Raw genomic sequence first — 24670 nt, 5'->3', positions numbered from 1 at the left:
GGAGAGAGACAGCAGGGGCCTCCCCCGGGTGCCACGGAGGAAGAGCTGGGTTTACACACATTCTGGTGGCCCCAGAAGGCAGCCCACGGACAGGTGGGAGAAGTGCGTGTTTTGAGGGGGAAGAATTTGGCTCAAGCTCTACAGAAATTTGCCAGAGGTCCAAGCCACGCAACAGTGGAGTAGGCCACCTCGGAGGGGGTGGGAAATGAGTTCCCCATCTGTGGAGGTGTACAAGCTGCTATTCAGAGACTCCGGGCATAGGAAGGGGGTGGCTCTTGAGTCATAACAAGGGGACATCAGACAGTGTGGCCCAATGTACCCTTGGGTTCATAATGGTTTCTAAGGACAATTTGCCCACTAAAGCCCCAGGCAGGACTGACAGCATTCACAGGCTACAAACAGTTGTTATGTTCTTTCTTACTCTCCTTTCTAGCCCTGATGACCTAGGGAAGACAGGAGAGGACCCAGACAGACAGACGTCCAAGCTACAGTCTCAAAACAGGCCAGAGTGTGCATGGTTAAAGCCAGGAGCCTAGCTTCTAATGCCAGCTATACTATCAACCTGTGTGACCTTTGGCAAGTCACTTAGCCTCTTTGAGCTCCTATTTCTTTCAGAATAATAAAAGTATTGTCACCATCAGGAAATGTGTAAGAGTGCAGCGTGGCTGAGATTTCTGAAGGGTGGGAAGTATGTGTTGTGTTAATGATTACTTCCAGAACCTCTCAGCCTTTTACAGCTCACAGCGTTGCATGTGTCTGGTATTTACTTTAATCCTTGCCAGGGCCTTAAAGAACTCCCCTGACAAGGGGAGTATCTTAGTGTGCTTCCCTTTTACAAGAGATGGGACCACACAGAGTGACACTGCCAAGTGACAGAGCTGGGACATCCTCCAGTTTGATTCTATCTTGCCTCTGGGCCTGTCTCCATTCTCTTAAATATCTCATCTTGCTTAGGAAGAAGGGAGAAAGGGTGAAGAGACCTGAGGCCAAGTGAGCATGGAAATGCAAGGTGGTATCTGTGTCCCTGGAGATAAACAGCAAGGGACAGAGGACAAGAGAGGCAGCTGGGAGTGTGTACATGGCGAGGCTGCTGACAAGTGGGTAGAGCTGTGTGGTGGTTGGGCTGGGGACTGAGGTGCAGTGAATGGCTTAATAGACCAGGGGCTGGAACACAAATATATGGAACCCTGGGGGGAGCAGTGGGAGGGGCGAACTCAGACGTCATCCCTATGCCATACAGAACTGTGACACAGACTTTTACGAGTACACCCCAGTGATGCAGAGGGGACAGATGGCTTCCAGGGGTGGCCTCGTGAGTAAGCCTGAAGTGGTTGGATACTCTTGAAGGTGTCTGACAGGTGTGTGTGCGTGCGTGCATGTGTATAAAGGGATGTACTAATGATTAAAAAAAAATTACTTGCTGCTGGGCCAGAGGGATGGCTCAGGGAGTTGCCAAGCCTAAGTTTGATACTCAGTATGTACATGATAGAAATAGAAAACCAAGCCCTGCAGGCTATCCTCTGACCCCTGCATAGGTACCATGATGCACATACACACTAAAAGGAATAAATGGATGTAAAACCTATTTGAACACCTATTGCTGACTAGGAGCTTTCCAAGGGCCTGAAAAATACACCAGATTGAAAAGTTCACCGTCAGGAACACATTAGGTGCCTACTAAATACAACTGTGGCTACTATGATTATAGTCGTCAAAATCCTCTCAACCAATCCCTGAGACATGTCTCAGTCATGCAGATGGAAACATACCCCTTTTACAGATAAGGGAAACGAGGATCACTGGTTGGCAAAGCGCAGGCCTTGAAGCCTCGCCCTCCTCCACCCACACTGAACAGTGTCAGTGTCAGAAAACGACAGGGAGGTCTGCATTACTGAATGAATCTCGGCGAGTGCACAGGCCTATCAGTGTGGAAGCAGCCAGGACAGAACTACACCAACAGATGGAACCACAAGGGGTGGGTGGTGTGTGAGGACACACTTCTGGGAGTCCCCGTGGGGGCTGAGCGGGAGCTTGAATTGAAGGGACGGACATTATGTCTCCAGTGTCGGGCAGGCAGAGAGAGCCTTGTGTGGAGGACAAATGCTGGGGCCGAACGGCAGGTTCTGCAGAAGGCAGGCCAAAGCTGGCCTGCAGTGACTGTGGTCACCATCAGGTAGGAGTAGGTTTAAGAGCTTTCTGGAAGTCCATTAGTGACAGGAGTGTGACAGAGAAGGAACTTAGGTGGGAGTCACGGGTTTGGGTCAAGGCAAAGAGGATGTGCCCACCTTGTGCCCTAGTGCACACACCTATAGACCCGGAGCACAATGCTTAAGACCCAGACTGGCATGCAGTGCGTGTGATATGGCAGGCAGGGGTTGCTGTGTCTGGGAAAATGTGTAGGCGTGGGCGTGTGTGCCCAGGAGAGGAAGCAGTGCATGCCAGGAGGGCAGGTGGGCCTGAGTTCATGAACAGTGGCAGATGCTGTGCATCTCTGAGGGGAAGGACTGTCAGGCAGTGCTTTGTCAGGAGACCCGGGGGCACTCAGGGGTTCTATGCGTGCTGTGTGCTCAAGTAGGGCTCCTGGAGGAGGTCCCTGAGGCAGGCAGGAGGTGGCAGTGTCTCTGGGCGGGGAGCGTGGGCGGTTTGCTGCCAAGGAGTTGTATTGTATACGCAGGTGTGTGCGCCTTGTGTAGGTGTGTGTCTGGGCGAGTGCCACCAAGTGTGTGGATCAGTGTCGGGATGTCTGTGTCACTGGCAAGGGTAGACAGAACAGAACAGAAAAGACGGAGCCTGGAGAGACACGGAGGTCCCCGGTGGCTATTCTAGAGCCCTGTCCCTTCCTCTCAGGAGCAGCTGTCATGTGGATTCAGCCAAGGAGCAGCTTCTCAGCAGGCACTGCCAGCTGATCGGTCCCGCCCACCCCTGTGCTGCTGAGGATGGACAGAGTCTGAGCACACTTCCCTTAGCAAAGGTAAGGGGCCTCCCAGACACAGACCCTACTCCCTGAGGCTACAGACGAAAGTTGCTCTGGCTCTGACATATCCATCCCTGAGCCATCCCCAGGTTTGGGGTAGCAAGCTGGGACCTGAGTAGCTGAAGCACCTACAAAGCCGGAGGCCCTCCATGTAGTTAACTGACTAGCCGACCTCCCCTCCTCTCTTTTTCCTTCCTGCTCCCTTCTCTCTCTTTTTCTAGCAGAAGACAGAGGATGTAAAGCTCTCCCCCAGAAGGAACGCCCAGACACTGAGAAGGTGGACGAGAGGGAGGGGCAGGAATGACTAGAAGGTCCTTGTCTACCCCACCCACCCACAATATGTGCAAAGAACGAGGGTGTTTGAAAGCCGGAAGTAGTCAAGGGGGCTGGAGACCCAAGACCCACCCCCTCAGATTTTCTTGAGCACTGTGGAGCTGGGCACCCTTTCGCTGTGGAGCACCAAGGAACTACCCCTCCCATCCCTGCCGGTTCATTAAGGCCCTGGATGCCTCAAGAGGGGGTGACGGCAAAGGCAACTGGAACAGCCCAATAACCCCCACAAATCCAATTTCACCTCCAGGAGCCCACCCAGGGTCCTTGTGGTCATACCCCCATCCCAAAGAACCCAGGCAGACTGCTCCTCCCTCTGGGGGAGAAGGCTGGAGCATGAGAAATGGTTCCCACCTCTTTGAGGTGGAGGGATAAGCCCAGGGCTCAGAAGACTCCTCTACCCTTCCAGTACTCTGTGACCAGAGCCCCACCGCTGCCCTCAAGTATATTCTCAGCCAAGCAGAGCCTCCTTCGACCGGTTTCCCTCTCTGTCACCCCCCAGCTCTCCCCAGCAAGCTTCTCTCCTCTCCCTCAGGCCCCCCATCTTGTCCAGCTCTTCCCCGTCACAGACTCATCTATGCCTAGAGCATCCTGGCATCTTCCCCTCTGCTCCCTCCTGATAACCTCCTCTCCCCTTGGCTCCCATCCCCCAGTAGTCTTTTCTTCAGTGGTTGCCCCCAGACCTCCCTCTCCACTTCCCAAACCTCTCTCCAGCCTGCCTCCTCTCCCACTAAGACCAGTGTTTCTCCCCTGCAGACCCTTCAGACCACAACAGCTCGCAGCTTCTCTGGTCCATCACTGCTTCCAGCTGCCAGGACCAGCATAGACTGGGACCTCCCCCCACCCCTATTTCAGAGCCCTTCTCACAGCCCTATGGATGCCCCTCCTTCAGACCCCCTTCCCCCATCGACCCTCCCTCACCACCTTGCATTCGCCCCAGCTCAGGGCCAATGCCCCTTCCACAGGGAGTCCCCCAACCTCCCCCAGCGGCTTCGCCTCCTCGCTGTCACCCAGCCAGCCCTCTCTGCTCGGCGCCCCCGCCCCCCAATCCGTCCTTTCTGCATCCGCCGCCCCCTCCGACCCGCTCCCCTCCCCCGATTGGCTCCCGCCCCCCACCCGTCTCCGCCGCAGCCCCCCCCCCATACCTGGTTTTGGGGGCGCCAGGAGCTGAAGGGTAGGGATCCGAGCCTAGAGACCGCTGGGTCTACGGCAGGTAACAGATCCTGGGCCAGCGATATCGGCTGCCTCGCGCCTCCTGGTCCCCGCCGCGTCCCCGCCCGCCCCGCCGCGGTGCCGCTCCGAGGAGGATGCTCTGAGAGTCAGGGCGGCTGCTCCCGCCGCCGCATCCCTGCAACACCGACTGACGGCAGCATCAGCACCAGGACCCGCCCCCCAAGCACACGCATTGGGCCACGCAACACTGACGGACGAGTGGCACAGCCAATGCGAAGATGCAGAAGCCGCCAGTCCCGCGGCTCCATGACCCGCCTCCCTCCTCCGCGAGGACCCAGGCGTCCCGGCCCCAGGGCATCCGAGCCCTTTCCCACCTCTCTGGACCTTTGCCCGGACGTCCAGGCCTCTTAACCCAGCAGGTGCTCTCCCCAGGCTCGGGGTCTTGGGAATCCAGGTACCCTAGCCCCTTCTACCTTTGGTTGGGTTGTTGGATCCCACACCCACCCGCCCCTGCCGGCGGGTCCCGAAGATAGTGCCCAGGGCTGGGACAAACCAAAGGAGAGGACTGAACCCCGACTTGAGGCACCGAGAGAGCAGGACCCGAGCAGGGCCTTGGCCACAGCGCCCTCTGCTGGCTGAGTCTGGGGGGGCTGGCCTGGGCTACCCGGAGCCAAGGAAGCCTCTCCCACCCCAGGACTGCTAGTGGCTTTTCCAGTCGCTCGCAGAGACCCTACCAATCACTGTCTCTGTATCCTCTAGCTGGAAGCCTCCGGAACTGAAGAGCTAGGGGCTTTTCTGAGATAAGGACGAAGCTTGGAGGTTGGCAAGATTCTAAGCTAGAGACAGTGGGGTTTCCCAGCCCAGACTCATGGGAATCCCAGAGTTTGGAACCAGCTTTCCACCCCTGTGGAAGGCTTTTCTGGGGTAGGAAAAGGCTAGTGGTGGGGTGGAAGCTACCCACTCCCTGTTACTGAATACAAATCTAGTAGAATCTTCCCTTCGAGCTCCTACCCTTAGCTGTGAGTTTCAGAGTGTGGTCCTGGCGTGCAAGTCTTCTGCAGTAAGAATGTCTGCATCGCCGTGTTTGTGTCAGAGTGTGAGGAAGGAACACCCCTCTTCATTTACTCCACCGAGAAAAGGTAGATCCAGCGCCTAGGTGTGTATACCATTACCTAAGTTGGACACAAGGCTTCTCAATGAGACAGTGTGCCGGCGTGGGTGTGGCCGTGGGTGTGTGGCAGACCATTTTGCCAGTTCTCTCCAGGCCCCTGATTTCTGTTACAGGGCCTGTGATCTGCACAGCTGGTAGCAGTTGGCATTTCCTTAGCCAGAGGCAATATGCAAGAACACACGTCCAACCACTAATGTATGCAGATACACATGGGGGCACACAGCCATGCACACCTATTCATGTGTGCCCAGCGTTTCCAAGAAACACAAAGGGACACTGCAGAGATGCCCCACCATGGTAAGTCACCACGGGGGGTGGGGGGACACACTCGATCCATAACCTGCATACTTGTGCATACACAGGTACCTGCACACTCAAGGGCAAACACACACCCAAGTGACTCACAGGGGACCTGCCCATGGAGTCTCCCTGGTCGTCGGTAGGTACTTTGCAGAGCAGTCAATTCCTGAGTTAATGAATGTGGACACTCCCCCCACCGCTCCTTAGAGAGGACCTCCTTTGATAGCCTGGAAGGAGGATAGGAGAAGACCTAGCTGCAATGGGTATTTCCCAGGCAGTGGAAAGGGAGATTCCTGAACAAGGTCCCAGACTTGGGGCCTACTCTGACCTTGGAGAGACCCTCAGGCAGCCCTGCCCCCACTACCACCACACCCCCCACACGTCCCCTACTGGCTGCCAAGGCCAGTAGAGGCAGCAGAACAAGAACTGCTGAGTCAGGGCCTCTCTGACCCCCCCCCCAGCCCACTGCCCCACCCATCATCTGCTGTTCCTCCTCCTGCAGGACCCACACTCACACGTACAAACACCAAAATGCAGAGGGACAGACAAGCAGGTGCAGTGACCCAGTGACAAGGCTCAAACCCCAGGAGTCTGAGTGGGAAGGGAGGCAAGGGTGAACACCGCTCTTCTGTCTCTACCTTCAGCTTTTCCCATCAAGGGCAGGAAAGGTCGCTGGAGTCTGCTACACCTCCCTGCTACACCTCCCTGTCCCTCTCCTCTACAAGGAAGGTCCGAGATTCAGATCCCTCATGGCAGCTGGGCCCCACCACTTCAAAACACACCCCTCAAATACACAGGCTCACACCCAATGTGGCATTGGGGAGCAGCATAGAGCAGACACCCTTCTAGGCAGGTACACAAGCCAACAGGGAGGGAAACCCTGGCAAGTGTAGGTGCAGGTCCCACACACATATGCTCAGGCAAACACCATGTGAGGGCCAGACACTCAATTCTGACACATTTGAATGACAGTGGAAAGGCAGGTACAGGTCACATCCCAGATGAGGCAGAGCTGAACACCGGGCAGCACCACACACTGGGAAGAGGCCAAGGAGGGGCTGGGGGTGGGCTGGGGAGCCGACCAGGCTGCAGGGATGGAGGCAGCGGGAGGCAGGCTGGCAGAGCAGGAGCGAGCTGCTCTTCACAACACAATCGCCGTCTGTTGTTATAGCAACTCAGCCCCCAAATCATGAAACGGATATTACAGCCTCGAGAGGGGGAGGGGAGGAGGGGGCTGAGGACAGAAGGAGAGGCAGTGTAGGGGACTCAATAAGGGACAGGGCTGAAGCTGATCATTGTGACAGGGCAGGAGAATGAGGGGACCCAAAATAAGGACTAGAAGACCAGAGGGATTGAAGTCAAAAAGGTAGAAACAGGCAGGAATTAGAGGCTCTGGGATAGTGCACTCTTCCAAGAGATTGGAGGCCACTGCCAGGTCTGCAGAATAGAGTGATGTACAGGTAGGGATTTAGGGTGCTCCTTTTCAACCCCAACAGCTGCTGTAAGGCACCCTACAGTGTGGAAATCTGGGGATGTAGCTCCCATTCTCAGCATTGCTATCTGGTACCTCCTGACCTTAGGGACATCTGGGTCAGGCTCTAGATCCTTTAGAAAACTCCCATAGACCACCCTCCTGTCCCAAAGCAGTCTTAGAAATAGCCTTGGCCTTAGTTAGTGGTGACAAGCACCCCCCCCCAAGTTCTCAGTGCTGCCAATACAGAAGGGAAGAGCAAGCTGGGTTAGGAGGCCTCCGGAGCTGAGCAAGATCAATATGCATTTCCTCTGGAAGTCGCTGTCCTTCCGGCTGGCGGCAGCACCAGGCCAGGAGGCTGCATGACCAAGGATGTCAGCCCCCACCCTGAGGCACACCAGCCCCAGCCTCTGGCTGTCCCCACCCCTCCTAGCTCTGCTCCACAGCCAGTACCCTGGGCTGCCCTCTCCCTGCCATGAAGTCCTGTCAGTGTAGGATTGATCCAGGGCCTAAGAGCTTATCTGGAACGGCAGAAGCGTCTTGCCTCTGGGTTGAAAACTCTAGTTGCACCAGTACCAGCAATTCTAGGGTGCACAAGCTCACTAGTCCCAAGGCTCGAGTCCCCCAGATTCAGGACTCCTCCCACTCTGCCCAAGAGTCTTGTGTTCTGAGGTTTTCTGCTCCTGAGACCCCATCCCCATGATCAGGTCCCAATCTATCCACCCTATGGAATTCTAGACCGCAACAGCATAGCTAGAAGTACAGCATCAGAGGGTTTTAGGCTGATGATCCAGGTTAATTATTCGGGCCTTTTTATTCCATCTGGAAAATACAAATATTCACAGGAGTCTGTACAACCTTAGGGACACCAGCCCTGGCCCTCTTCTCAATGCATGCCACCCTCGACCCCCACCACCCCCAGCCCCAACCTCCTGCCCCAGAATCTCTGGCTCCCTTCTCTACTCTAAGTCTTTCCTCCGAGGCAGGAATGAGTCCTTGATAGTCACAGCTGGGAAGAAGAAAAAAAAACAGAAGTCATGAGGAACCTCTTGTCAAATCCCCCCCCCCCCCCGCCCAGGCGCTTCCTATAAGCCGCCCCAGCCCTCCGTGGGGCGACCCTGGTGGCAGCCTGCAAAGGGAGGACTCACCATTTTATAAGTGGATGTCAAACACTCCGTCCTCCACCGACTGCACCTCCTCTTCACGGATCTCTGCGGAGAGGGACGGAGAGTTGTCCACTATCCCCACCCTGGGTCCCTGTGACCCCAGCAGCCACCTCCTGTCACAGAAGGCTCCCATCTCTTCCTCGTCCAGGAAGCAGGCCCATCCTCCAAAAATCAATTCTCAGGACGACCAAACGACCCCACTTTCTGAGGTTTATTCTTCGTTTCTTTCTGCCGAAGCTCTCCCCACAGCCACATCTCCGCCGGTGCAGTTTGCTTAAATGTCGATTTTGTGCGTATTACACAGTTTAGAGCCCAGCACATCTGAAGACCCACTGCAAATGGTTTTCTCTTTTCTATTTTTGAGGACTTACGCCAACCCAAATGATTGTGGTCAAATTACCTTAGACCTCAGTTTAACAGACCTCGAGAAAATAGTCATTTAGCAAACCATCACTCAGCGAACTGATCAGAACCAACAGAGACCCCAAGAGAATCACCCAGAGATTATGGGGGAAGAGACTTTTATAATGGCAAGCAAAAAGAGAAATGCAAATGGCTGGTGGGATGCCAACCCCCTTACAAAACAGACACACACTCGGGGTCCGGAAGCTTCGTCAAAATTAGGGTGCACGCCTTTAATCCCAGTACTTAGGAAGCAGAGCCTCCCTCCACCCTATCCTCAGAAAGTTGGAAGTTCTTTGGGCACTTTCTGGCATCGTCACCTATCTGACCCTTCTTTATAGTCCCAGCCGGCATTCTGGATAAGTTAATAGGCCTTTCTGGAGGCCCGCTTACCTGGAGGCCGAGAGCTGCGCCTGCCTGGGCGAGGCAGGGAAAAGCTGAAGGCCCGATGGTGGGTATGTGTGGGTGAGGGAGAGGGTGCAGAGCCCTCCAGGCTGACACTCTGGGCCCTGCGGCGACATTCCACTGACAGGCGCTCTTTGCATTGCTTGTGGCAGTTCACACCACAAGCTGAGGAAGGGAAGACAGGGAGCCCAGCAAGGGCCATGGGTCAGAAAGCTCGCCATCCCATCCTTCAAGTCCGTGCTCCATCTGTACTCCTGAGAAACCATCCCCCATCAAACTACAAGCCTCCTCCCAAATTGTTTTCTTCATGTTAATTTAATACCGGACTACACCCTCTCAAAAGTTTCTTTTCCTAGGCAGCTTGGCTCACCACAGCCTCTTAAAAGATAACCCCCTCATGTCAGTCAAGATGCCTCTCTGGTTACAATGTACTTCACTTCCTGGAAATCGCTGCCATCAAAATAAAAATCCCTACAGCAGTAACTCTCCCCACCACACTCCTACCACACCCCCAAAGCTTGATCCACCAGCGAAGCCATTCTTTCCATCACCCATCGTATCTTACCTCTACATTTAAGGCCCTGCTTGTAGATGCCCAGGATCTGCAATAAAGAAGGGGGCCATGCTTGGGGGTTAGGGTTTTATAGGTCTGAAGGAGAAGGCCTGAGTTCTACATGTTCCGCGGGTTGGCTAGTGTTCCCGTGTGGACCGGGTGGGCCAGCAGAAGGGCGGGGCGTGGGTCCGCAGGCCAGGTCTGGCGGGTCAGATGGAAGCGCTGCGATTCTGGGCAGTGGGGCGCTCACCAGAGCTTTGCAGTGGCGACAGGCAACCGGGCGTAGCGAGTTACTCTCCTGGAAGTTGTGTACGAAGCCCATGCGGCCTCCCAGCACGGAGCTGGAGCGCAGGAAGTAGGAAATCATCTCCTCCCGGCTGATGCAGCCATCCCTGGTGGTGGGCGTGGGGTCACCTCAACTCGGGTCCTTCCCTGGGGCAAGGGCCGGCCTCCCTAATCCCACCGGCAGAGGAAGAGGTCTCCACCCAGCTCATGACTTTGGACCTTCCGTGCAGGGAACATCTGCTACTAACTAGTGTGGGCTTGGCCAAGTAATTTCCCTAGGGTTTCCTCCTCAGGACAATGGGGGTGTCAGCTAAAGACACTGGGAGCAGTGTGCTATGCTACACCTGCAGGACGCCTGAGAATTGGGGTTCTCTGGAGCAGCTGCGCCTGTGACCGGGGGTTTCCTCCAGACCCCGGCATCCCAAGGGCCCCTTTTCTTCTTGTAACGTATTTTAGATGCCAGAATGTGTGTTCTGGGCTTAGATCTCAGTTTCGATCCCAGCTCTAACTGGCCATGGTAGCACATGCCTTTGATGAGAGTTCAAGGCCAGCCAGGTCTATACAGTGGGTTCCAGGCTAGCCTGGACTACATAGAGAAACTGTCTGAACACACCCATCCTCAGCAAGAACAAATCCGAGCTCTACCTCTCAGCCCTGTGACCTGGGGCTGACTAATCACCCGGAGCCTGAGTTTCCTTATAGCCATATGGGCATAATCCTATTTGCTGTGCTTCGAGGACTGCTGAGGGTCAAAGGAGAAAATGCATATAAAATGTCCAAGCAGCTAGGTGGGTCCTCAGTCACTACTCTTTTTTCTATTTTCTACATTTTGAGATACTCTGCCCCTGCTCTCTGTTTGTTTGCTTGTTTGTTTTTTGAGACAAGCTCTCCTTATGTAGGCTAGCTGGTCTGAAACTCCTTATGTTCCTAGCCAGGATAGAACTCACAGAGACCTGCCTGCCTCTGCCTCCCATGTGCTGAGATTAAGAGCCTGAGCCATCTTGCCTTGCTACTGTTTTGAGACACAGTCTCCAGTATCTGAGGCCAACCTCAAACTTGCTGTTATTGCCAAGTCTGGCTTTGAACACTCCTGATCCTCCTGCTTAAGCCTCCCAGAATTTGGAATTACAGGCATGTGCCACCACACCCCGCTCCTTGGTCTGTCCCTTTCACAACTGGTCCTTATTCGAAACTTTATAGTCTACGATGTAACACTAGAGAGCCTGCATCTCAATGCAGGCTCTAGTGATTTATAAGACAAATACTAAAATATAGACTTTATATGGCATATACAACCTGCATGAAAACCACGTTCTCCCAGAATGAGACCCAGGCGAGCACATAAAACCATGAAAGGAAGATTTGAGAATCGTTCCATGACCTTGAACAGGGCCCTTTCTACACACCATACAAATCCAAAAAACAGCCACCAAAGGAAAGGTTGACATATCAAACACACAAAGCTTTAAAAAAAAATTTTTTTTATATGGAAAAAAGACAACATCAGTGACAGACGGGAAGAAAATATTTGCAAACACACTCAACAGCAAGGGGTTAACATCCATTAGTGCAGATTCTAAAAATCAATGAGAAGAAGACGCACAAACCCAGCAGGATGACAGACAAAGAATATGAACAATTAACAGAAGAAGTATAAGTGGCCAATAAACATATGAATAGATAGTCCCCGATCGAACTGAAGAAATGCAAATTAGCAAGGACACCATTTTCCAACTCAACTGGCAAAACTGCAAGGCTTATTATTATAGTCACTGCTCTTGGCGAGGAGTCTGAGACACAGGCACTTGGGCACGGCTGATGGGGTGCAACCTGGCACACCTCCTCCGAAGTCAGGTTGGCAGTCTCTCCCTCCTAACTTAGAATGTGACCTGCTCTGGATCCAGTGATCCCACTTCTAGGAATTTCTCCTCCAGAAACATTGGCCCAAAGGAGTGGCTACAAAGACTTCCCCAGCAGCAGGGCAGATAAATACAGCGAAGCTCTGGACAGGTCTACATGTACGTCAGTTGGAGGAGGCACAGGTGAAGGGCGGCTAGCCACACGATGCAGTCCTCTAAAGGATGACATAATATGGATACCTTGGCCCAGTGGCAGAGTGCTTTCCTGAAACATGTTAAGCCCTAGTCTCCATACCCAGAACCATAAATAAATAAATAAATAAATAAACAAACAAACAAATAAATACTACACACCTACATGAATCCACATAGAAAATGCTTGTGATATAACAGAAAGCAAACATAAAAACAGGCCTGGGATGTGGTTCAGGGATAAAAGTGTTTGCCTGGTATGCAGAGGCCCTGGGTTCAATACCCTGTGCAGAACTAAACTAAAAAGTGGGCAGTGTTGCTCATCCCTGGAATCCCACCATCTTGGTGGCTAAGGCTGGAAGGCCAGCCTGGGCTACATAGTAACCTCCCAGCCAGTGTAGGCTAGAGTGAGGCCCTGTCTCTAAAAGAAATGAAGTAAATAAAGAATAATAATAGAACTGACCAACAGGTTTTTTTGTTTTTGTTTTGTTTTGTTTTGTTTTTTTGCAAGAGATAGGAATCTATCTCCACGCTCAGCCTGGTACCTGCCACTGATCCCCAGCCCAGGTAAATGGCCTCCTCTCTCCTTATAAGCCCAATACTGGCGTCTGGTGACCAATCAGTGGTCCGAGTTTATATAAGGTTGAATCTTAGGGCAGAGGCTCCCTGAAGCTACAGCCTCCAGGTTTATCCCACTGAATAAGCCCAAAAAGGAAAAAATAAATAAAAAGCCAGGCATGGTGGTGCACGCCTTTAATCCCAGCACTTGGGAGGCAGAGGCAGGCAGATTTCTGAGTTCAAGGCCAGCCTGGTCTACCGAGTGAGTTCCAGGACAGCCAGGGCTATACAGAGAAACCCTGTCTCGAAAAACAAACAAACAAAAACAAGAAAAAAAAAATCAAAAATCACCCACCAGCCCAAGAAGGAAACCCGAATTTCTGCTACAGTCTAGCAGAAGCCACAAAGCCACCAGCAGAAACAGATCCACCCATGCGTGAATCCTGTTTATCAACAAAACTCACTTCAGACCAAATCTACATCCATTTTACATGGATGCCAAAAAGGATGGAGGCAGCCAGGCATGGTGGCCTACGCCTGTGATCCCTGTGCTAGGAAAAACAAAGGAAGAGTGCTTTGAGTTTGAGGCCAGCCTGAGGTATATTCTGAGTTCACCCTAGCCTAGGCTACATAATGGGGAAAGGAACAGACTTTTGCTTACTTTTTCGGTGGGGGTCAGGGGAGGGTGCTGAAACAGGCTATCTATGTAGAATAAGCTATCCTCAAAGTCTACCTGCCTCTGCCCCGCCCCCCACCAGTGTTGGCAAAGGTTACAGCACCCCTGCCCTGCTTTTTTTTCCTTTCTTTTTTTAATCTTTGCTTACTTTAAACACTTGTTCATTTATTTTATTACCTGGATCTTGTTCTTACATAAATTTTTGTAATGTGGGGACAATAATAATAAACTTTTTTTTCCAGATCAAGCCCATGTAACCCAGGCTACCTTCAAGTCTGCTATGGAATTGAAAGTGACCTGGAGCTTCCGGTCCTTTCTACCTCCCCGGTGCTGGGATGGCAGAAGTGTGTCCGCCTGCGCATTAGTCATGGTTAGGAATAAAACCCAGGGCTTCAAGCATGCTTGGCAGATGTTCTGCCAACTGAGACACAGCCCCAGTCCCCAAACCACATAGTTTTGAAATACAGGTCACATTTAAAAATAAATCAACCTGGGATGGACGGTAAATTTTGCCTGGGTTTTTGTCATCTCAGCAAAAAAATGGGGCATAGACATGGTTACAGAGGGCACATTCAACCTGCTTCAGAGATCCAGATGTTTTCCAGCCTGTCTGTGTGTGAGCTGTGGATAAGCAACTGGATGCTGCTAATCACGGCCTTTATCTGTTCATTAAACCCAGGAGCTCGACTTGCCCACACTCTTGGCAGCTATGGGCTCTACAAATAAAAAAGTGTTCTCTTTGCCAGGCTCAGGTGGGGCTCCCCCATCTGTCCAAACTACCAAAGTGACACTATCCCTCTAGGACTGGCAGCTTCCCTCCACCCCATCACAGCCACATGGGCAGCTTCCCAAGCAAGGCCTCGCTCTCTGCACACACAGACACTGGAGCCCAAGGGGGAAGTAGATTGATGTCTTCCCTCCACCCCACCCCCCGGGCCCTTGTCCTCCTCACTGGTTCTGGTCCAGGTCCCCAAAGGCGCTGAGATAAGGGAAGTTGCCCCGGATGATCTGAAACTCCTCCTGGGAGATGTGACCGTCCCCATCCACGTCAAAGTTCCGGAACACAGACTACAGAGGAACACAGGAGACCAGGAGAGGGGAGAATTAAAAGGAACCTCCGAGCCCAGTCTATATTATAAAGAGTATCAGAGATGTCTCCCATGCTCCTTTTTGGTCCTGTCTCCCCAGCCCATAATGCAACTAGCTTGCCTGGAGTGGTGCCTGCTGGGGATGGTTAGCACTGGCATTAACAGTGGCTCCCAGGGCAAGGCTCTAGGGAAACCAGCATCACACACCCCTATTCCCAGCAGATTCCCTCGGCCTCCACGCCTCTCACCTCCACCATCTTCTCAATGTGCTCTGCCACCAAGGCTTGGTCCAGCTTAGGCTTGGCAACTGAGGTCCACTCTTCCAACACAGGGGGCCGGGGAGGCGGGGTGCAGCTGGTGGGGCTGGTTGGCTGTGGAAGAGGGTTAGGTCTGAGCCAGGGCCAGAGCAGGAATGAATCTAAGGCTCGAGTAAATGGAAAGAGAGTCTGCCCAAAGCCACCCCAACCCCCAGCATTCCATTGTCAGGCAAGTGTAGTGGGTGGGGTTTTGTCTTTGCATCCTAGGATACTAAAGTGCAGTGATGGGGTGATGGGGAAGGGGCTCCCTTACCGACGACTTGGAGCGTGGCTCTCGCTGCAGTGAGAGCTGGTACAGCTCATCCTCTGTCTGATACTGATCCAGGGACACCTGCGGCGACACACAGGTCTGCTCACACCCTCTGATCCCTGTTCCTCTCTCACACAGGAGTCCCAAACTCAGGGCCACAGGACTACCAGTCTGCCCAGAGCCTGATGTGAGAGCTAGACTCAGGTCAAAGGCCAGCTAGAAAACACCTGCAACCACTTCCGTGCCAGCCGGCCCACAGAGCCAACTTTAAACACAACTCGTTGCCAAAATATCAGCCAAAACGCAGCGTCAGAACCTGGCCTAAAGACCTCCACGAGTTCAAGGTTAGCTTAGGCTTCCTAGTAGGTCTGAGTCGCTGGGCTACCAAGTGAGATCCTGTCTCAAAATCAAAACAAGTAAATACTAAAAGAGCCTCACTCAGGAGCCCAGGGCCATGTTAGAAATCACCCATGTCAGGGCTCAGCGGTTAAGAGCATTGACTGCTCTTCCAGAGGTCCTGAGTTCAATTCCCAGCAAACACACGGTGGCTCACAACCATCTGTTAGGATCTGATGCCTTTTTCTGATGTATCTGAAGACAGCTACAGTGTACTCATATAAATGAAATAAATAAATCTTTAAAAACAAGAAAGAAAGAAATCACCATGGCACCCACAAATCCAAAGGTTAGTCCTGCCTTTCGAATATAATCCACTACCAGGAGCAAGGACCCAGGCCCAGCCTCAGACTAAGCCTATGAACCACATTAACAGCTCCTGAGACCAGACCCTAGGCCCAGGTCTCAGCCCAACCTTGAAATCACATCAGAGTCCAGAGCAAGCCCCAAACAGAGCCCAAGGGAAACCTCAGAACCCAGCAAGCACACAGCCACAGCAGATGCAAATGCAGCCATGCTGCCCAGCCCCTCACCGTGAGCAGGCTCAGCAGGTCGGGGTTGGCTTGTACGGGTGGGCGAAGGCTGGTCACCATGGCCAACTCCTCCAGAATGCAGAAAAGCTGCCTCATCTTGGCTCCATTGAGCCGGGTCCGACCTGGGTCCAGCCAGTCAGGCAGAGCCAGCTGCAGAGCCACTAGATCCTTGAGGTGCACTCCCAGGATAGGAAAGCGGAAGCCCACGCAGGCTGCCAGCCTGCGCCGGTAGTTGCTGTAGTTGCCAGTAGCTGTCACTAGTTCTGTCAGACCTTCCCAGAGCTGGGGTAAGAGGTGGGGGGAAAAGGCAGAGTGTCACTCACCCACACCACTCAACCATCCTCCCACTTCAGCCCTGGAACTGTGGGAAGGGATGGGGGCAAGGCCGAAGATAGGCAAGAAGGTCAAATCCTCCCTATCAGCTCCCAACACTGCTCTCTCAAACTCCAGGGATCAAAGCTCACAGGTCATGAGTCCAAGAAAACAACTAGGACCAGCTACCATGCATACATATACGCACCAGGAATGAGCACAGGTTATCAACATTTAAACACCAGCCTACTGATCAAGAAGGATGTTACTAGGCAGGGTGTTTGGTGATGGCAGACACTGGGAAAAAAGCTTAAGCTGAGCCTGGTCACATAAGCCCAAAATCCCAGCAGTGGGGAGGCAGATGCAGGAGGATAACTATAAATTCAAAACCCGCCCCATCTTCATAGTGAGTACCAAGCAGCCAAGATTTTACACAGCAAAACCTTGTCTCAAAAAGTGGTTGGGCTGCTGGGCGTGGTGGTGCACGCCTTTAATCCCAGCACTCAGAAGGCAGAGGCAGGTGGATTTCAGAGTTCGAGGCCAGCCTGGTCTAAAGAGTGAGTTCCAGGAGAGCCAGGGCTACACAGTGAAACCCTGTCTCGAAAAACCAGAAAACCAAGCAGTGGTTGGGATTGAGGGGAGAGGTTCAAAAGGAAGGCTTGAGCTGTAACTCGGTTCAGTTGGTGGCGGTGAAGGTCTCTGACTAGAGGTAAACAACAAGTTCAGGGACAGTCTGGAATATATGAGACTCCCCATCCCAAAAATAAACAAACAAGACCCTGATGTGAGTTCCAGGACAGCCAGGGCTATACAGAGAAACCCTGTCTCCAAAAAAACCAAAAAAACAAAAAACAGAAAGAAAGAAAGGAAGAAGAAAGGAAAGAAGAAAGAAAAAAGACCCTGATGTGGACTGGGGAGGCAGAGACAGGTGGACTCTGTGACGTTGAGGCCAGCCTGGTCTACATAGGGAATTTCAGGACAGCCGGGGCTACACAGTGATACCTGAATCTAAAAGAGAGAGAAAAATAAAGAAAAAGAGAGAGGAAGAAGGGAGGGAGGAATGGAGGGAGGAAGCTAGCAAAATGACCGAGTGGCATCAAGCTTGAAGACCTGGTTCAACCTCCAGGGTCCTCATCATAAAAGGAAAAAAACAGACTCTTGCACGATGTCCTCTGAGCTCCACACAAGAACTGTGGTATGGGCACATGTACACACCCATTATGGGCACATATACACACACTAAATAAGTTAATTTATAAAAAAGAAAACCCTCCAATGTTCCACAATACAGCAAATACTAAATTAGGACAGACAATAACACGCAACAACAACAAAAAAGATCACCACAGGACAGGATGGAAAGCTCCTCCCATCACGTGGACTGGGAAGCTCCTCCCATTCATGCTCCTCCCACCCACGCTGAATGAGACCATCGGAGACAGAAAATCCTGCGTGTATCTACTCGGAGGACGGCGGAAATGGACAACAAAAAGCCCCCAGAGTTTTGCTCTGGGGTACACACACAATAAAGCTCGGGAGAAAAGGAGAGTTCTCATCCCGGAGGTTTTGACCCTGAGCCCTGCTGCTTGGGCAGAGGTCGCGGATCATCCTTTAAGACTCAGCAATGTTTTTTAAACTTCTGGATTTTAAAAGGATAAGATGGAGTTCAGAGGAAGACAGTCAATGTCACGCTTCGGTCTCTTGCACGCACCCGTGAACATACATGCACTATACAAACACACATACAATAAAATAAGAAGAAGAAATTAGCTTTGGGACCAAGCAGGCCTGGGAGCCACCACGGACACTTGCATTGTACAGCTAAAGACCTTGCTCCCCACTTCACGTCTCAGTTTCCTTATCTGTGAGACAAGAACAGTCGAGCGAGCCTAGACCTCAGCACTGCACTGCGAAGTCCGCAGCTGTGAAGCACAGGCCCCTCCCGAAACCAGGCACCTTGATGGTGTCAGGGCTGACGTGGCTGTGGGTCTCCTTGAGGCGTGAGATGGAGCTGTGGCTCAGGCCTCCCACGACGGCCATCAGCGTGTTGAAGTTCTGCAGCTGCAGCAGCCTCTGGAAGGCAAATAGAGAGGGGAGGCGACATGTCACCCAGCAGCCCTTAGGAGAGAAGGGGCGGGGCTTGATAGACACGCGGAGGCTGGGCACACGGGAAAGGTGGGCACCTCTGCCACATGCACGAAGTGCGTGATGACCAGCGCCCGCTGCGTGGCTGTGGGCTTGCTGAGGATCATGAGTTGGACCCACTGAGAGACACTGTTGAAGAGGGAGATGAATCGCTCCAGGACCGGGTTGTCTACGGTGCAGCCATGAGTCACAAAGCTGTGGTAGTCTTGGAACTGGGGACAAGTGGGGTTGGCCTGAGCACCCTGTTGGCCTCTCCCATCACTGTCTGCCTTGCTCACCCTCCCTCTGTCATTTGATGAAACCGCCCAACCATCCCTGGGGCCAACCCCCCCCCCACCCAGTCTTAGCCCTTCCTGGAATCCCCTTCCCCTTCTCAGCCCACACTGCACCCCGACCACAAGCCTTCAGGCCACACCAGGATCTTGCAGAAGGAACGATACTCCAGGTAGGTAAGATGTTCTGCCAGCTCCATAGGCTCCAAGTGATCAAACAACAAGGACATCTTGCGCTTTTTCTGTTCCACAGGGTTCCGCTGGGTCACCTGCCGCTTCCATTTGTAGGTAGGGCTGGGGGGGCAGGGGTAGTGAGCCCTGTGCTGGAGATGTCCCCTGCTTCCTGTGACCCCACTCTCACTCAGACATGCCACTCAAACTGACTTGAGACCCAAACAGCAGGAGCCACCATCCTAAGCAGTAACATCCCCCGGTCCCAGCAACTCCCTCACGTGTCCCCTTCACCACGAGCTCAACACACACTGATGGACAACGTACTCTGTGCCAGGCGCTGTGCTAGGCGCTGGGGTACAGAGATGAGCAAGACACGGTGCCTGCCCCCGAGGAGCTCACAATCTAATGGGGGAGACAGACACAGAAACACACTGTCACCGAACAGGAGTCTGCCCAGAGCATCTGGGGGTAAGGCAAGAATGGCAAATTCTGCTCTGCAAGAGAGGAGCACCCTCGCTGAGCAGGGACTTCACACTTGTGCTGAGTCTGGTGAGAATGGAGGAGACATGGCAACAAGAGGGAGCACCATGGAGAGGAAGGATGCAGGACAGACAATGGCGAGCAGACCCCAGGAGCTGCAGTATGAAGTGTGCGGGAGACAGGGCAGGAATGTCAGGCTGGCCTGGCGTCACAAAGGGCCCTGACAGCTGGACGAGTGCTCTGAAGGAGCCAGGGGGCCATGGGAGGTTTTAAAGCAAGAGAGTGACATGACCCTCACTCATTCAATTGAACAGACATTTATTAAGCACATATGGTGTAGCATGCGTAGTGCCCCTTGCGCTCCGCCCCCACGCACACACTCTCGATGTCGATGAGGCTGCTGTGCCTGCGGTTCCCTTCTTGGTCTAACAGAGCCTTCAGCTCCTTGATCTGTTCAGCCAGCTCTGGGTTCAAGTCGAACTCTGCTGGGAAGGCTGAGATCCAGTACCTGGTGGAGAGGCAGGCACAGTGAAAGTCCTCTCAAGTGGACAGGGGAAGAAACTACATACAGGACGGTGCTCACTAGCAGAGGGAAAGCATCCCAGGGTGCAGTGTGCTGTGGTGAAATGCAGCCATTCCCACCCCACCCTTCATCCCAGACCTCTGCTTCTTCTCCATCCACAACCCCGGCAGAAACAACAGCAAGCGGGACACACCGAGGCCGGCAGCACACATGGACAGTGTTCCCCGGTAAACCCACACGGTAGGTCCCCTCAATGCTGTCTGTCCACTCCTACAGCCCACACGAAGCTTCAAAAGGGTAGCAAGAGGAGGAGCCAGGGCCCAGACTCACCTGACCAAGTGACACGTTTTCATCTGTAGAGAATTGGAGTTGTCCTTCCGGGATTGCTGATAGGTAAAGGAGGGTTAAGGGCAACAGACGGGAACCTATGGTTAGGAAGAGGAGCGGAAGCGCACCCAAGGGAAGGGACCTGGGCTCTGACGCATGGGATGCTTTGAACCCAGGAGAATGCATGGGGAGAGGGGGAACTGATAAGTCAACTCTGGGGGCAGGCAGTATTGATGGAGGCGGAGGGTTGGATTTCACCATAGATGGAGAGGAGGCCCTGGGGCAGAGCAGGGGCTGATCCAAGACGTTAGGGGAGAATGAGGCCAAGGCCTAGGTAACAGGAGAGCCCAAGTCCTCAGTTAGGCACAGGGCAAAGCCTAGGTCCTAGAAGACTGATCAGTGTCTGAATTGTGTGATATAGGTAGGGTCTGCACTCTATGTTCTAAGGTCTTGAGCAAGCCAAGCAGAATGGACTCGTGGACAACAGAGCCTGAGCCATGCCCCATCAAGGATATAAGTGGAGCAGTTTCGAAGCCAGCTGAGAGGAAGGTATGTACCAGGGGTGCATCATGAGAAACATGCGCACTAGCTGTGGATCTCGCACCTTTCCGGAGTCATCTGCTCCAAAAGTCCAAAAGAAGCCAGCTGACCCTTGGTCCGGAGGCACAGATGCCTAGTCTGCAGTCTGGTGACAGGTCCCTGGGTCTGCACTCCGGACCTCACCCACCTACTGCATTTCCCAACACTCCAAAGCCAGGAGTGAAAATTGAGAAATAAGTCTGGGTGGATGAGGGGTACCACAGGATCCAAAGGCTGGAGGAGGAGAGCTTGGACCAAGCCCGTCGTCAGGAGGGGAACCAGCTGGAGCGGAAGGAGCCTGGGTTCCCCGGGGTCAAGAATCCAGAGGTCATTTCCTGAGTGTTGGGGGAAGGGGCACCCCTTTCACCCGATAAACCAACCCCCATCTGCCGGAAACAGTTCCCAGGCTAGAGATAGAGAGTTCCTCCGGATCCCCCAGGGAGACAGATAATGCCCCTCCCAGGTCAGTGTTGGGACCCTGGGGCCCCTTCCTTGACGTCTGTACAAGGGGTACATTGGGGTACTTCTCCGCAAAATCAAGGAGCTTTTCTTAAGAAGACTTCAAAATAGGAGCCTGGGTAGGTTCTGGCCTAGAGTCTGGTTCAGGGTCCAGCTGGGTGTGACCCCTCGTGCTGCATGCAACTCACCAAACGCTTCGATGCAACCACGGAGCAGCTCCTCCACGGTGCAGCCCTTGTCCAGGTCCAGAGTGCTCGTCATGGCTGCCGGTGCCAGTAGGCTAGACCCAAGCTACACTCTCAGAGCCTCCCACGGTGCTCAATTCGGACCCCTGTCCTGGGAGAAGTGGGAGTCAGCAGAGGCGCGGGAGGTGGGGGGAGCGGCTCGGCGCGTAGGAACGGGGCGGAGTGGGCACGCCCCCTGCTGGGCATGGGCGGAGTTGCCTGCCGTTGCCCCTCTAGGGTTAAACGGTCCTGCCCCGGGATGGTGCAACTCGCTAGTTGGGAAATGGACTAGCTGAGAGGCTTCCGGCCCACCCGCGGAGTCGCGGGAGGTTAGAAGGGTTCTACGAGAATAAGGGACGAGCCAGGACCCCAGGGGTTAGTTAGTGCCCCAAGCCTCCTGGCGGGCCCTCCTCTCCTTGCATTTGCTCCCCACAGGCACCTGCAACACCCCACAGCTTGACTCTGCACTCCTCCCGCTTCCCCTCCCTTCACAGCCTCCCTTCCCCCGCAGGGTTATTTTGGGAACCCAGTGCCTGAGGGGACCTCGGAGGAATTTCTCCCTGGGATGGAAGGAGGGAGGAGGGAACCCAGGAGTCCTGCCTACATCTCCCCCTCCTGGGCTCCCCGAGTGGGAGGCGGGGCCGTAGCATCCCCCAGGGGCCTGCCCTTGGGGAGGAGGGCTAGAGAGAAGAACATTCCTGGGGCGGGGGGTGGGAGGGGTAGCCCACTGCGGTTGGGAGATGTCAGTGGGAAGCCAAAGCCTGGGAACCGCGGACTCCCAACCCACAAGTACTAAGGTCCCAGGAGTCCGGTCCTAGCCCTTCCAGAATTGCCATATATCTTCCCAACCTGGGCTCCCGCCTTCCCACCCACCCTGCTGCATAGTTAAATTGTGCGTGAGAGCACCGAGTAGGGAGCCCAGAAGGGGCCGCTAGCGCCATGGCCTGCATGACACCATTAATAATCCTGGTCATCAGTGGGGACTATAAAAGCACCCATGCAGGAACAAACACCTATTCTCTAGACTAGGTATTTGCCGAAGGCCAATGACCTACATTAAGTGCAAGAAGACCCTTTTCACACACACCAGGGTCATAGACACCTCCCGTCCTAATCACACACAATGGCACCCACATCCCATGCACACCTGCAATGAAAATCCTCAGCCACACATACCCAAGTCCTTTACTTCAGAATGCAAACCTGAATGCAGTTCACCTCCCAGACCTTCTGTTCACTTGAACCAGCTCAGCCTCTGATCTCTCGATCACAGTAGCTCTGACATCTGAACACGTGTGCACACACGCAAAGACAGTGCATCTCCACGCATGTACACTCCCACACGCATCCACATACCCCCTGGTTGCGCACACACCCATTCTGCCGCCCCTCCCCCCTCAACCAGGCTCCAGGGCTCGCAGCCCCAAAGCCTGGGGTTCTTTACATTCCTGGATCTCGCCAAAACCTTGTCCCAAGGAAAGGGACCTCGCCCTTACACAGACTCCCCTACATTAGGGAATCCTCCCGAGGACTTCTCAGAGTCGTTCCCTCCTGACTGTTACTTCCTTGCTGGGTGACCTTGAGAATCATTTAGTCTCTCTGAACCTCAATTTTCCCATCTGTCAAATGGGGACTTGCAGGGAAGAGCCTGGTAGATACGTTTCAGGCGAGCACCGGAATGCCTCGAACGCCCCCCTCCTGCGGGTGGCTCTAAGTGCCTCATCCCCTCCGCAAGCTCTGTCCCACCCAGGACCGCAGATTCCCCACCCACCCGCAGTCCCCGCCAGCCTGCCCCTAGGAGATCCCTAGGGGCCGCACCCTCTGTGTCCCACGCCCCACCCGCGCGCGTGCTCGCTCACTCACTCTTGGGACCCGCAGCGCGGACCCCGAACCCTGCCCGGCCAGCGCCACCTCCGTGCGCTCCCGCCCGCCGGCCTCGCTGCGGCTGCGGCTCCCACCCGGTCTCCGCGCCGCGGCCCAGCGCCCTGCCGCCCCGCCCCCTCCCCGCCCCTGCACCCCGCGCCGCGCCTCCTCCACCGGGGACTCCCCCTCTCGCCCCGCGCGCGCCGGGCCCTGAAGCAGATTAACCCCTCCCCTGCCGCCCCAGAGAGTTTAACCGCGGGCGGGGGGCTGCGCCACTGTTGGTGTGGGGACCGCGTGCAGCAGCCCTCCCCCACCGCGACACCCCCGGGCTCTGCGCCCCGCCTGGGTGTCGCACGGAGGAAGCCGGGAGGGGCAGGAAGCGGACTGCGGTGGGGAAGGGGCGCCCCGCCCAGCCCCCCGGTCCGGGTTCCTGTTTTCGAGACAAACCGTTCCCACGGGGTTCACCCTGCCCGGGCCCGGGCGTCTTCCTGCGGGCGGCGGAGGCCCGGGCGTGGTGGAGGTCGCGGGCGTGGGGCTGCGGATCCTTGCGATGGCCTGGGGGAGGGGCTGGGACAGAATGCGAGCTGGTTTTGGTCCAGTGGAGCCTCAAAAAGCCAGGAATGAATGAACGAACACGCGGCTCCCTGGGAACCCAGGTTCGTTGTCTAGAGATGGGGCGAGGGACACCCCACTGGGCAAGAGAGAAAGAGGCGTCTATAAATTGGGTAGGTGCTTTGCAGTTTCGGAACTGGAAGCCTTGGATGCATGGGCCGAGACGAGGAACTTGGGAGGGGCAGCCACAAGCAGTTATGTCCCTCACACCTAGCCTAGGGATAGGTAACAGTTTCCGGCCGTTTAGACTCACTATGAAACCCAGGGCCGCAAAACCCCTTCCGAGGATTGCCCCTCCTTGCCTTGGGCGAGGGAAGCAGTCCTCTGCACTTCAATCTTGGTTTATGTGAGGCTCAGAAGAGGCCCCTTATATACCTCAGTTTCTCCAGAACCGGGAATATACCACTGTTCTCGCCTAAACGATCTGCGAATGCCCTAAGCCCTAACACTCCCCTGGTTTTGAATTTATTTTAGCCACCTGCTAAGAGACCCTAAAACGCCGCAGTGGGGCGGGGCTAGGGGCGGAGCCAAGAAGGCGCCAAGCCTCCTCTAGACCCTCCCCCAGACAGCGGGGAAAGCTCCGTAGTCCGGGAGGATTCGG

At 54.3% G+C, this 24670-nt stretch overlaps 2 protein-coding genes and 1 long non-coding RNA gene across 35 annotated transcripts in view; 1 reads left to right on the top strand and 2 right to left on the bottom strand.

Moving 5' to 3' along the window:
- Positions 1-4666, bottom strand: part of Nrxn2 (neurexin II) — a 114462-nt gene extending 109796 nt beyond the window's left edge. For all 4 annotated transcript variants that reach the window (NM_001369363.1, NM_001205234.2, NM_020253.4 and 1 more), the window contains exon 1: positions 4450-4666. The gene's annotated coding sequence lies outside the window, so the exon portion shown is untranslated. The remainder of the gene's footprint in view (positions 1-4449) is intronic.
- Gm14965 lies at positions 4660-14022 on the top strand. Its single transcript, XR_879495.2, has 3 exons — positions 4660-4931; positions 5762-5945; positions 13758-14022. It is a non-coding gene; the product is annotated as a predicted gene 14965 (long non-coding RNA).
- On the bottom strand, positions 8206-24465 carry Rasgrp2 (RAS, guanyl releasing protein 2). 30 transcript variants are annotated; one of them, NM_011242.3, is made up of 17 exons: positions 22771-22881; positions 21559-21701; positions 20848-20950; positions 20336-20398; positions 19859-19990; positions 18972-19122; positions 18595-18768; positions 18368-18484; positions 16100-16381; positions 15174-15251; positions 14852-14974; positions 14468-14583; positions 10196-10337; positions 9958-9994; positions 9381-9557; positions 8568-8630; positions 8206-8428 (listed from the first exon to the last, which is right to left on the bottom strand). In NM_011242.3, exons 2-16 carry the CDS (start codon positions 21629-21631, stop codon positions 8572-8574), a joined length of 1827 nt encoding a protein of 608 aa, NP_035372.2. In that variant the 5' UTR covers positions 21632-21701; positions 22771-22881; the 3' UTR covers positions 8206-8428; positions 8568-8571. The 30 variants fall into 30 exon arrangements, 27 of the variants coding, with proteins under 27 accessions (NP_035372.2, XP_030106641.1, XP_030106644.1 ...); XM_030250781.1 differs by lacking the exon at positions 22771-22881 and adding an exon at positions 24445-24465 and having other exon boundaries at positions 8209-8428; XM_030250784.1 differs by lacking the exon at positions 22771-22881 and adding an exon at positions 23905-24414 and having other exon boundaries at positions 8209-8428; positions 20848-21209; positions 21559-21706.
- Between the last annotated feature and the right edge of the window lie 205 nt (positions 24466-24670).

The sequence above is a fragment of the Mus musculus genome, chromosome 19 (assembly GCF_000001635.26).
Source record: "Mus musculus strain C57BL/6J chromosome 19, GRCm38.p6 C57BL/6J".
Taxonomy (NCBI): domain Eukaryota; kingdom Metazoa; phylum Chordata; class Mammalia; order Rodentia; family Muridae; genus Mus; species Mus musculus.
The sequence above is the reverse complement of the archived record's forward strand: the minus strand, read 5'-3'. Positions and strand labels throughout refer to the sequence as shown.